This window comes from Pecten maximus, chromosome 1 (genome assembly GCF_902652985.1).
Source record: "Pecten maximus chromosome 1, xPecMax1.1, whole genome shotgun sequence".
Lineage (NCBI taxonomy): Eukaryota > Metazoa > Mollusca > Bivalvia > Pectinida > Pectinidae > Pecten > Pecten maximus.
In genome coordinates, this window is record NC_047015.1 from 11,245,888 (window position 1) to 11,260,378 (window position 14,491).

At 34.7% G+C, this 14,491-nt stretch overlaps 1 protein-coding gene across 1 annotated transcript in view; it reads right to left on the reverse strand.

Moving 5' to 3' along the window:
- LOC117324727 (ubiquitin carboxyl-terminal hydrolase 43-like) overlaps nucleotides 1-11,752 on the reverse strand; it is a 39,893-nt gene extending 28,141 nt beyond the window's left edge. The window contains exons 1-7 of the mRNA XM_033880624.1: nucleotides 10,827-11,752; nucleotides 9,836-10,171; nucleotides 8,672-8,883; nucleotides 7,859-7,976; nucleotides 1,934-2,037; nucleotides 1,763-1,843; nucleotides 1,334-1,457 (exon numbers count right to left, since the gene is read on the reverse strand). Coding sequence (XP_033736515.1) covers nucleotides 1,334-1,457; nucleotides 1,763-1,843; nucleotides 1,934-2,037; nucleotides 7,859-7,976; nucleotides 8,672-8,883; nucleotides 9,836-10,171; nucleotides 10,827-11,669 — 1,818 coding nt within the window. The 5' untranslated portion in view covers nucleotides 11,670-11,752. The remainder of the gene's footprint in view (nucleotides 1-1,333; nucleotides 1,458-1,762; nucleotides 1,844-1,933; nucleotides 2,038-7,858; nucleotides 7,977-8,671; nucleotides 8,884-9,835; nucleotides 10,172-10,826) is intronic.
- Nucleotides 11,753-14,491: the final 2,739 nt, after the last annotated feature.

The following is a 14,491-nucleotide window of genomic DNA, read 5'->3' on the forward strand; positions in this document are numbered from 1 at the left end:
TACAGGGAGTGTCTTCGCTACTTTTTTTGTTGAAAGTGTGCAATGTCTTTCAATATCTTGTAAACAAAATGTTTATTCCTTTCTATTTGATCTTAGAATAATATCAAATTAGATTGACAGCTTTTAAAAGTTATTACACTTTTTTTTAACAAAGGAAAAATTTGATTCCCAGTAAGCATGGGTAAAGTCATTTTATTAAATAGTATATATATTATATAATTTATATTTTTGTGGTACTATATGTGTAAGGTGCATCAGAGAGGATTTTATTTCATTTACTGTTTTTTTTTTTTAAATACATGTATGCTGTCTCAGGTGTCATATCCATCTAAAAGTATTCATTTTGATAGATCTATAGATTGGACAGTGCCGGTAGTCTGACAATATTTCTGTTATTGAAATGAATTCAGCCAGAGTTAGTTGTTATTAAATCATAGAGCTGAACTGCTTTAGCCTTAAAAATAAATCTTTAAATAGGATATATATACAGTCATAAAATGTAAACAACAGCTAATATTAAAAAATAGTCAGAATTACCTATGCTGTATATAAGGACTAGACATGTCCTTGTGATTCAAGCGTACGCATGTCCCTGTGGCTGATTTTTTCTTATAGAAACATGCACTGTGCTAAACATGTTCAAACACTCGGTAGAAATACTTTACAATTCGTATGGTATCGTACATCCCCCCCCCCCCCCCCCCCCCCCCACACACACATGTACGCATACGCTACATACGACCTATTTCTGTGAGCATGGCAGTCATCTAAAGTAGTTACTACATTATCATTTATATAAAGAGGATATGACATTGAAATATCAATATTACCTTAGAACAGACAAACAGGTGTTTGGCTTTACTACGCTCACGCAAGATTTCTTCATTCAGTTGTGATTGTGGTCTGCCACACAGTCTTATCCATTCTTTGCATTTTTCCAAACTCCTGCCGGGTTTAGGAAAGGGTATAAATGTCACCCCACCTTCCAGACGGTCGGGGAACCTGCTGTCCGTGTTACAGGTACCCCAGCAGCATCTTTTCACCATTGTTGTGACACTTCAGAAAAGTCCGACAGTGACGGGCAAAATGGCGGCGGTTTCATGTGTCGCCGAAATTATTTGTAACGCGTCACGCGATTGGTCGAACTGACCTGTCAATCAAAATCTGGCGATCCCACAATTCTATGCGTGAGACTGAACTATGTACACGTAGTTTAAAATTTATTTCAGATGATCTAAGCCACCGATTTTAGGTTGAATTCAAATGGAGACATTAGAAAACAGTAAAATTTCTATAAACAGATAAGTTACAGGTGGGATCAAGTAACACCTACCTTCTCCTGTTTAGTAAAGAGATGAAGACATTCATCAAGGGAGATTGGCTCTGGATGCTGGTGCTGGCGTACTTGACGATATGATGGGTGTTCATCTACAGTTTCAATATCATGGCTAACCACCCTAAAATGATTCAGGATAACTTGATGTTATCTTAATCAGAATAGGTTGTGATTAGACACACCTTTTATACAAAATTGGTTCCCTTTCACACAAGGATTCTTCAGACAAAATCAAGTATTAAATCTAATGATCCCAAACAAAATTCTGATATATTATCCAAGAATAATAATATACATGTGCACATTATTCTTTGCTAAGAAGGACAATCCTTAAATACAGTGATATGGAATTCATGTCTTCATTGATAATTTTAAATTGGTGTATTTCATTTTTTTTTTTTTAAATAACTGGCAAAATTCTCTTACTTCTTTTTGACAGCTGGATCCCATTCGGCAACAAGTTTGATGTGTGGAGGACCATATTCCGAGCGGTAGTTTGACAAAGCCCTTCAATTGAAACAAAACAAATTGTGATTTAACATTTAATGGTGTTCCTAACAAAAAAATGTAACAATGAAATTAAAAGACATTGCATACCTGTCTACATTCTGGACATACAGAGGCATTTCAACATCCAGGGGGAGATAATCACGTGCAGCACTGCCACTAACGAGTCTCAGACGAAAAAGTGTATCCAACTTCTGTGGGAAAACAGCAGATTATTTATTATCAATGATAAACAATTTTTTTCATTTTTCACCTTCTGAAAAAAGACCCTGATTTTGGACACTGTAAAATCTGCCGAAAAAGAAAATCAAAGTACTGAAAGTACTGTAGGAGGCGTTAGTCAGATGTAAAAGGAGATATTTGAAATAAAGCAAGAATACAAATTAAACTGATACCAACATGACTAAACATTTCCACTTAAATGTGTCAAACCAACCGGACATAATTGTTTTCACAGTCCTGATGAATGTAATGGTTTAGACTGTTCCGATGTACATAATGGTTTTAACCATCTTAAAAGTTGCAAACCTACTTCTAAAAGTAGTTAAACATTTCTTATTTCAATCAAACCTTTACTTAAAAAGTCAAACATTTAAAATTTTTTCAAATCAACGTCTACTTAGGTACATGTCATTAACATTCATACTTTAAACCATCTTTTATACTTAAGTAGTTCAAAATTTGCATTTATGTGTTTAAAACAAACTTATATTTTATAGGCCTGGGTATTAGAAACGTCGAAACAATAAGATATGCATTTCAATAAGTTATAGTAATGCACGATATGTATTGAAAATACAGGGAGTGTCTGCTACTTTTTTTGTTGAAAGTGTGCAATGTCTTTCAATATCTTGTAAACAAAATTGTTTATTCCTTTCTATTTTGATCTTAGAATAATATCAAAATTAGATTGACAGCTTTTAAAAGTTATTACACTTTTTTTTAACAAAGACCTCATTTTTAAGGACAATTATTTCAAAATTAGATATCAATTCCATCTAATTTAATAGATCCAATGTCAATATTAAACAATAAATTGTGATTTGTGATTTGTTGCTTTTTAATTTACCACCAAGATGTAGATAATAGCCTAGTAGCTATAGGTACTGTATATAAATATAAAGCGTTTTACATGCAAAATATTGAAAACTTTCATATTTGATATCAATTCAATATGATTGTATAAGTCCCTTGGGCCTATTTTTACATCAGGATTGTGTTCATCTCTTGGTGTCCAGCAAGATTATGGAGTTGGGATCCGAATGGTTTCACAGATAAAACAAGAGGCCCAGAGGGCCTGTATCGCTCACCTGGTTTTATGAGATATGAAACAAGAATGATGCTTATATTTATTTGTCGCTGGTATTTCTATGTCAATATATCATAAGCATTTTATATGGGTACATGTACATTGGTTTATTGTTATTCTAAAAATGTCAATTTAGCGAAATTGACCTATTTTGGTCCCATCCTTCAGCCCCGGGAGGTTAAACCCAACATTTGTAGAATTTTGAATACCAACCCCATAACCAAGCTACCATACAAATGTAGGTTTTATACCAAATTGTGCAATTAATCCATGAAATGAAATTGACTTAAGGTACAACCCCATAGGGATTGCTACACACCAATGTGAGTTATATCCATAACTTAGTTTCAGAGAAACCAATTGACCCCTTTTGACCCTGCCCCCCGGGGGTCAACCCCACCATTTTTACAATTTTGAATCCCTACCCAAAAGGATGCTACCAGTCATGCATGAGCTATATCGATTGCTTAGTTTCAGAGAAGAAGTTATTTATGTCAATTAGGCCAAATTGACCCCTTTTGAGCCAACAATTGAATTGCAATTTATGGATAATTTTTTTATTTTGGCAAGAAAACATTCTTTAAAGGGCATGTCTACATCATTTTTGATAACTTGCCCTTGAAACTTCACACACACCTTCATAAGAGCCGGTTCTTTAAAATGTGAATGAAGGTCAAGGTCAGAGAGATAAACTCAATATTTGTAGCCAGTTACACATGTTACATGTATCTGTTTGCCAAATATCCAGCCTTCATGTGTATGTGCAGTTTTGGGTCATTTTTTTCATTTTGGTAGGAATTTCTTTTTAAAAGTGCCATATCTGCGTCATTTTGATTATTTGACCTTGATACATTGCACACACCTTTAAAAGGGCTGATTCTTTAAAATGTGACCCAAATTAATAATTTTGAAAGAACTTTGAATTTTCTTCATCATTTGACCCCCGTGACCTTGAATGAAGGTCAAGGTCAAATATAAGTATAACATTTGTAGCCAGCCATACGTTATCGATGCTCCAAACATCAAGCCTTCATGTGTATATTATAGATAAAAGAGCAGAAACCTTTATTCTGCAATTTTGGATTATTTTTTAATTTTGGCTGGAGAAAATAGCTTTATGATTCTTTTCCAAGTGCCATATCTTTCTGCCATATTTTTATCTGATGACATTAAAATATGCACATTCTGTTTCAGTGGACTATGTTCTTTCATATGAAATGAAAAAAAAAATCAATATAAGATTTTTATTTTTGACATTCAAACCCATAACAAGTCATTGGCCTTGACATTCTCTGACAATAAATCATTGAGGAAAGTTTGCCCTAACCACGTGCTAACCAATTTCCAATGAAAATGAAACAAATTATGCTAAAATATGTGTGATGAGTTTCCTATATAAACTATAGTAAAATGTATCCTCTCCCCAGGGATAATGCGACACATAGGGGGCCATGAAATTAACAATTTTGATAAAACAGCTTAAGAACCTTTTGTACACCATTCTGCGATATCTTGGTCTTAAGAAGACCGACGCATGGCGACAGATCAAATTATAATGGTGTATATTATGAGCTGAATGTCAAAGGATTGTAAACTCTGTACAAATTGTATTATATTATCAGGCAGTCAGCCTTAATGTATGTTTCATATCTACCATATTAGAAGTTTGATGTTTTGTACGATATATATATATACTTAATTTTTACACATACATTAAAGGAGTTAGCTACTTTCATAAATTAAGATGTTTTCTCTAGAGTTTACTAGGCCGGATGAAATATGATCATGAGCAATCAGTATGGTCAATATGAGATTTGATAAAATGCCTCTCATAGTCAACCACTCATGATCACTCAACTTCTTTTTGTAGGAGTCAATATTATATGTAGGAGAACTAAACTCTCGTGATGTCTGTTGCACATAAGTACAAAGAAATACATTATCACTTAAGCCGAAAAAATTCACACTTAAGTAGCAATAACACATAATAGTCAAAAACCCAATATATGTGATCCGTGATAAGAAACAGTACTTATAAGCATTTTTGGCAATTTATCCTGAAACAGCTATAGCCTTCCATATTTGACATCCCACAGATTGTTGCTTGTATATATATATATATAGTTTTAAAGGTCAACATTGGAAAAAACCTAAATGGTTATACATGAACTCATAATAAATAGAATTATTGACAAAAAAGTTTCATTTATTTTCACACTTTCTGGAGACCAATAATGAGATTGATGAGCATTTTAAGGGATTTGTTTGTGACATGAAAATCAAACATTTTTAATTAAATTTCAAAAGCAAATATAGATTTATTTTGAAAGTTATGACGAATATTGATATTTGAGAAAGTCTTATATTATATGGATTTGATATATCGATTGCCAATAGATATACATGTATGTATCATTTTACATGAAAACAACAAAAAGTTATATTACATGAAAACAACAAAAAGTTGTACTAATAGGTTAAAATGCAATTGGTATACATTTTGTTAATCTACAATTACTTTGTGTTGTTTAAATATTCTATGTAATACAAACATTTCACAGCTTGGTGCATACAAATGTATACATGTATATATATTACATGAAAACATGAAAAGGTTGAATCGTGAGCTGAATAATATATAAATAAGACAAGCTGGTTCAATAATAATTTAGCATTTTCATATATATTACGAGTGCGAGTAGCTACTGCAGTAAACCTTATCGCAAAACCCCAGATTATGTATATTGTCTCTGTCGGGGAAGGTACAGCACAAATGACCACCACGACAGATATGTGCCAGTTTTCTTAGTTTTAAAAAATAAACGATCGAATTCCATCACGCCATCACGTAGATCACTCTAGGTCTACCGATTCATAGATTTGAAACACAGGGACTTCGATCAGTTATCGCAGTAATCCGAAGGGTTCTGGTGTTGATATCGCCTTAAAGCTGATTAAAGTCTGCATATAGTATATAGCAAGATCGTCAGAAAATTCGGACTATAATCGCAGTAGATATTGTGATTTTGTGGTCTGGCCAGGCTTGAACAACTTATCGTAAACAGTTTCGTCCTAAATAAACAAACGCTTATTTCAGTGGGTCAACAAACAGATTTAAACTTTGTAAGCAACTTGCCTTTAATTCATGTTGATAGATATTAATTTCTAGCGACAAACATCACACTTTGATGCTTCGTGTGAAGCCCGTGTCCACGTGCCTCCATTTTGACAGAGTGCTCGCTCACGTAAACAGACGGAACACGTGATCGCTAAATATCGGACCAAATCTCATAAAATCTCGTGAACAAACTACCAAGTTGTAAACAAAAGATATGTTGTTAGCCAAAACCTGGAGGGTATTATGAAAATCGGGAATTGTCTGCGCTTGGTTGTTATGCCATCTTTATTCCTAGTAGTTAAACAAGTGTCCTCTGTAAGGTAACGTCAGAATCTCGCAGTTATCTCCCTTCAAACAGTATTTTCGATATAGATTTGCAAAAATCGATGCAGGTGTAGATATTTACAAGACATTATTCTTATTGTTTATTCAAAATAGTTCCCGAAATGTTCACAACATTATCAGCATAGTTAATACATTTCTGTGCACATCTACTTTGAATGACGGACTACAATGAGGTGCCTCATACTTGGAACTAATAGTATAAGCGAATCATTACCCCTAGTTACAGAAATTACCACCAGAGGTCTCAAATTCCGGGCTTCCGCCGAAGAGAAATTTATACTGAATATACCTTTTTTCATGTAATAGCACTTGATTTGTAGTCTTGATAGTTATCATAAATGTATATATAGTTCAACTACATCATATATGAACCGAAAGAAACTACAAAATGAACTGTGAAAGGAAATATAGCGAAAATGAAAGTGAGAGATTGTGACGTCACAACTCGTAGGTGATTGTTATATGGCAGGCGTAAACGCCTCCATAAAAAAGAAGTTTGAACAATAATTGTCCAAAGCTGTTTATAATATCAGAGTCAAAGAGATAGGTTTATCAATTAAACATACTAAATTCCAAAATTTTAATGTTTTATATATGGAGCGCACTCACTTGTAAAATATGAGTTGTCTCACAAAACTTAGACTATCTGACTGTCTTCACTTTCTGTGAAAGTTTACAACCTGCTAAATATTTCTCACATACAATACATACACTGAAAAGGAACTACTATAAACCCCTGGCAGTCATATCTACCAGCTATAAATAAACTAATAGTAATTATATTCTAAAAAAGAGTAAACTTTATTTGTTTTACAACAATTGCGAAACAAGTCTTACCAACTTTATATACTAATCATGCTTGTAGGTCTGGATGGAAGGCACATGGGTTCTTTTTATTACTGTTGGAGGAAACCCAGAGAAAACCAACATGGTCAGGCAGGTGACTCATATCTTTTCATGTCCAATTGGAGATTCGAACTCCTGCCCATCTGACATATTCTAGTGTACATGTACCCACAAGATATATTCTAGTGTACATGTACCCACAAGATATATTCAAGTGTACATGTACCCACAAGATATATTCTAGTGTACATGTACCCACAAGATATATTCAAGTGTACACGTACCCACAATATATATTCTAGTGTGCATGTACCCACAAGATATATTCTAGTGTGCATATATACAGTAATGGAAAATATCTACGTATTACACAGGAATTCTTCCAAAAACTATATACCTGACCAAGAAGACCCTCTTTGACACAGGGACCAAGGTTTGCAAGGATTTCTTTTTGCAGGCCACGATTATCAACATCTCTGGGAATTCTCAGGATCTGTGGGGCACAGAATCTTAAACTGAAAAAAAAAAAAAATTATCATTTGTTTTATTTGGTGAACTCTTTAAATACTAAATCCAAATAGTAATTAATTTACCAAATTCAACATTACCATGATAGTAAAATGGTGTTTATTGAATAAAGGAGTTTACATGTTCAATGTGTCATACCAGATAGCTCACCTATATATTGTTTTTTAAATCAAAGAATATAATTACCAGGGTAATAATTAAGCTGATCACCTTTTTTTCGGAAACACTTGATTTATTATCAAAAGACTGAAGAAATATTCCTATCATCACTACAGTAATTTGATACCAGGTAAAATGTGTTTTAACTTTTATATTCTAAACCCCCCACCCCAAAACAAAAACAAAAAAACAAAAAAACAAAACTATCTGGGCTATTCTGAAGGAATGTTGCTGAATTTCTGAATGTTTGCATATCATTGAAGACAGGAGCAAAAAATTATATTTTCATAACATATGTCCCATCAGTTTATTAGATTATGACATCATGATCAGCAAACAAAAATTGGCATGGGTGATAAGGTAAAACAAAATCAGTTTCTAGTTATTCAAGTGTATGTGGTAATTGATCATTTGTGATCTTTTTATATGGTATTGATATTGTGTTTTTAATATTGCTTGTGACATATACAAGTCAATTATTGGAATTATCCAGCAACTGTGAGTAGGACATATAAAGACCTACTATTTGGTAGGATTTGATTCTCGCTGTGTGTGAATCAGTAATATTGAAACATAAGACTGTTCAAACTGCTGATGTCCTTCTCCTGTGGGGGACCCCCCAGCACACCACATCTCCACAGCATATACATTCTCCGACTCAGGAATGTCTGTCAATGGCTGGTCATCCCTGTAGGGGTTTCTGAATCCATTGTCATAAATCTGACACAACACCAACTGCAAAATACAAATTGAAACAATATGATTAACATAAGTTTCACACAAGCCGTTAATCATTTCATACTTTATAATTGGCTCTTAAATGACATCAAAAGAAAATGTCATAACTGTCAGAAGTTTACAATATCACAACTTATTAATTACATAATATTTCAATATTTACTTATCATATAAATATATATCAAAATGTACTTTTAAATAGGATTTTTTTCAAGAAAGCAAATGCTGAAGGTACAGAATAAAGATAATGTCTTTCAGATATGATAACACACAAATTAAGGCGTGGCATTGACTGCCAGGCATAACAATTACAAGATAAGAAAAATGTCTGCAAAATTTAATAAATTTTGAATATGTAGGTGAACTAATTTTGCAGTAAATGAGTTTGCTCTGAAAAATCATGGATACAACCAAATGAAAGAGCCCCTGCAGTATGCAGTTGGGAATTAGAACATGGAATTTAAGTACAAGCTTTCTCCAATTGAAGAAGTAGCCATATGAAATTTGGCAAATGTAAGCAAGAGTATATATTCTATACACAAGATATGCTGTCCCTATTACCAAAGAGTAGTGCGGAACACATGACTACATCTTTTTTGTATTAATTATAAGATGAGCATATACAGAAACCTGAATTCAGTATGCATAACTATCACACATGAGCTACGTATATACAATAAAGTGGGTGTGGATACAGATTGGAGATATGTTTTGGATGTAATGACACATGGACAGCTAGCTGGCCAAGGGCATGTATATATGTGAGAGACATATACTGGTAACTCTTAATCTCAGTCCTATCACGATCAGGTTTTTCAATACAGTGGGGAATGATCACGAGTTCTGCATATATACAGTAAGTACTGTAGATTATTTAAAACTACTGGCTGGAAGCTTAAGAGAAACCTCTTTAAGTTATGTCAATGTGCAAGGTATACTTAGTACTAACATATTTTTCTTTTATCTTTGTCCAGCTTGAAATTTCTTGTCGTAAATCTTTGACACAGCCATATGCATTGAGTCGCAGTCCTATCTTGGTCTGCTTAGGTGGTTTGTTCACTTCTACTGCCTCTACCAAAATGATGTAGACAGGTCGCATGACTTTGTTAGGAAGAGGTAAAGACAAACATAGATAGTTCTCAAATGTGTTGCTTTGCTTGCCACAGTTGGGACACTGTAGCGATGAACGGTACAGTGCTTGAAACAAATTATACAGTGGGCTGCCATTATTGGTGGACAAAACTTCTTCTGCTGCTTCCTCGTCACTCTGTTTCTTCCCAGAAATCTGTTTGTAAAAGAAAACCAACAGCTTATTATAATTACATGGATCTGTATTATCTGACAATTGGTCCCAGGTAAACTGGTTTGATCCCCATCAAGCTAACAGAAAAAATGGGAAAATATAATTATCTTCTTAAATATTTTTACAAATACAGACATTTTTTGTTTCATTATATATATAATTACTAGCTCAAAAATTTATAAATGATAATGCTGAAAATGAAGAAAAAAAAATTAAATGTGAATTTCTTCATTAATACAACAGGTTATTATTGACAGTAACGTTAACGGTTAATTATAACTCTACAAATTCTTTCCATTCATATATATATAATCTCATTTTTTCCATTTATCACATTAGTCAGTAATTATAATTACATCAACATGCAGCAAGTTTCAGGCTAGCCACCCTTTATATTCTCCAAATAATTCATATAAATATTTGAAATTTTCCTAAAGTCTCATCATAAAAAATCATAATAGCATATGAAGGTATATATTTTTGCAGCTTTTGAGTTAGTGATGACGACATGTACATTAAACTAATCAAAATATTATTCACAACAAATTCAATATCATTTCTTTTACTGTACATGTGAATTGACCACATCACTGGCCGGGATCCCGGATCGTGCAAATATTCACAAAAAATATGATACCTGCTTGGTTTTTTTCTTGCTATTTGCATTAAATTCTTCATTTATTCTATCTAATAACCAGAGAAGGAATTCCTGGGCATCATGTTGAGATGTTCCTTTATACTGGCTATTGAATTTCCCAACAACTGTTTTAAAACTGTCCGACACATCATGGTGGTATCTATTAGTCCAGAGACTATTTAAGAGTATTCCAAGTTGCTCTGTTACGTTATGAACATTACGAAACCCAAGTCTTCTCGTCGATGATTTCTGGTCATCTTTGTGCAATTGTCTTATGAAATATTCAACAAAATTATCAGTATTGTTCAAACACTGAAGAACTGCATTCATAAAACAAGTGTTGCCATGATTGTGTATTCCAATCGTGCCAGGTGTCTCGTCACCAAAAAAGATATCTGGCTGTTTTGATGATTTGGTAACGAGGGGGCGCGAGGTAGATTCTGTATATGGAATTTCGGGCGTTCGGTCATCCCGCTGTTTCGAACTCTGCGTCATCCCCCCTTTAGAACCAACCCGACTGTCATCTTCTCGTCGATTTGCTGTCCATGAATTCGAACTATTCATAAGCCTGCCCATCAAATTTTTCACAGATTTGAAAGAAGGTCTTGTACGACGCTTTGCCTTTGTAGGCAGTGTTGCAAAATTATCGGGATCCTCACGAGTTTGTTCAACACGTTCGATACCAGTACCGTTTTTCGCTTTTAAACTATCCAGATGTAGACTTTGGCTAAACTTTCGATGGCGGTCTGAAAGTGGATCGAATCCATCGTCATTGAAGTCTTCTTCAAACACATTACCGACGGATGATGATCTTTGTCTACCACCTGGAATACTTTCGGTCATTCTGTGACCATACACGAGAATCGAAGATCAAACTGTACAAAGTTTTGACATTGTTTTTCTTTTGAGTTTGACTTCCTGTCCGCCATTTTCCCTTTTTTCTCGTACAGTGTAATATACGATAGAATGGCGGAGGAAGAAATCCGGACTACAAGAAATTATACTTTTAATTAAACATCTGCAGCCTGTATGTTGGGCGTATCCCTAACATGCCATTATTATGCTGTGCTGAAAAATACACAGCATTTTGAAAAGCAAGATTTATCAAACAGTACTTTATAGTTATTCAATTAACACTACAAGGGAGGTAACTCTGTAATCTTTACTTCGATAATAATAATTATGACGGGATTTCAAAACCATAGATAGTTTAGATGATGTTGTTTTGGGACATTTATGCGAGAAAAGGATAGCACTGTTATGTCGTCTACATAAAAAATAATTTATACGAATTTCGAATACTTTATTAATTATTTCCATATCATTGATATAAACCAAAAACAAAACTGGCCTAATAAACAGCTGATGTTGTTTACTACTGAGAAGTGAACCCCATTGACACTAATTAGCTGAGATCTTTTGTCTAGGTAGTATTTGAACCAGTTGCATGACTCTACACAAATTATCTTTAATTTTTCACAATATAGAATGATTAACTGTGTCAAACGCTTTTTGTAAGTCTAATAAAACCATGTCGGTAAATAAACCTTTAGATATTTGAAATTTCCATAGTACATAAGGTAGATATAAGACAGGAGTCAGCAGAGTAAGATTTCCTGAAGCCATATTGAAAATCATACAGCAGATCATTTTTTACAAGAAATTGTTCTTATTGAGTATAGACATCTTTTTCTAAAAAAAAAATGACACAATGCTAAGCTTCTAGGATAATTACAGGTGTGTAATTTTCAGCCTGAAGTCTGTCGTTCTTTTAAAATAAAGGAATGACTTCAGCTGTTTTTAGATCATCAGGTACTATATCATCAGATACTGATAGGTTTATTAGGAATGTGATGGGAACTTTGATTATTGTTGCAGAATCCTTCAAAAATCTCACAGGAATAGGACGATCCCTTTTCTAAATACAGAAAAATCAAATTGAATCATATTAAATTTCAATTTTTCGAATATACCTCATTCAAATTATACACATCAAATGAAAAAAGGAACCAATGAGTCATTTCCATTTTCACGTTACAAAAAGTCCATGACTTCACACTGACTTTATAATTAGATAGTTACAAAGTAGTCCTGTATAATGCATATTGGGGTAGACACTTAGTATTGCTGAGTCCAGCAAAGCCTGAGGCCTTGAAGGTCTCATAAGTGGTGTTATTGACGTTCTTCTCGTCAAGCAGGTTCCAGGCGATGATGGTGCGAGGGAAGAAAGAGTTCTTATATTCTTCCATTTTCGCATAAATATTCTATTGTGGTTGCGTGAATGCTTTGCGATGTTGTTATAATAGGAGAACCCGCTGAAATCTCTCGTGCTCCCTCTCCGATGTTATGCAGTTCTGTGAAGGCAAAGATGGTAATGTGCCTTCGACTAATTTGAAGAATAGGGCAAGACGAAGCATTTGCCTGCGCTCTGAAAGCGGAGTCATGTCCAGATCCCTAAAGCATATTTGTTCACTTCTCTGATCTTGTAATCACCGGTTATGACAGTCTTACGCTGGACCCTCTCCAGACTAGCAATACACGGAGGTGTCAATGACGTCAAATCATTACATCTATACCACTTACATGTCATTACGTTTTGTTTACCTGGCAATGATAAATTTAATAACTGCATGTTATAACAGATACTTAAGTTCAGATTCCTCATGAAGTCTGTCATCATAAAGTGCTAGTAGATGCTATATGTGCGCTTTTCAGTAAAAAAAAGGGTAAAAATTCTTCACTCAAATTCCTATTTCTTGCAAAAAAGAAATTAGGGAAACTCTTATCAATTCGTTGGGCTTATATTCTTTTTCACAGTTGTAATTTAAGTGTGAACAAAGTACGAAAGACAAGTCTACCAATGAACGCCTACCAAATCTACCCAAGCCCGACCACATCTACCCAACGCCTGTCAAAGCTATCCAACGCCTTACAAAAGCTACCCAACGCCTATCCAATTATAGCAAACACATAACCAGTACTAATCAAAGTCTTACCAAATCTAACCAATTATAGCAAACGCCTACCCAGCGCCAAACCAGTATTAACCAACGCCTTACAAAAGCTACCCAACCCTTACCCAAGCTAACCAACGCCTACCAAAGCTACCCAACGTCTACCCAAGCTAACCAACGCCTACCAAAGCTACCCAACGTCTACCCAGCGCTAACCAACGCCTTACCAAAGCTACCCAACCCTTACCCAAGCTAACCAACGCCTACCAAAGCTACCCAACCCTTACCCAAGCTAACCAACGCCTACCAAAGCTACCCAACGCCTACCAAGCGCTAACCAACGCCTACCAAAGTACCTATAACGCCTACCAAAGTTACCTATAACGCCTACCAAAGCTACCCAACGCCTACCAAAGTACCTATAACGCCTACCAAAGCTACCTATAACGCCTACCAAAGTTACCTATAACGCCTACCAAGCGCTAACCAACGCCTACCAAAGCTACCCAACGCCTACCAAAGTACCTATAACGCCTACCAAAGCTACCTATAACGCCTACCAAAGCTATCTATAACGCCTACCAAAGCTATCTATAACGCCTACCAAAGCTACCCAACGCCTACCAAAGCTACCTATAACGCCTACCAAAGCTACCTATAACGCCTACCAAAGCTACCCAATGCCTACCAAAGCTACCTATAACGCCTAAC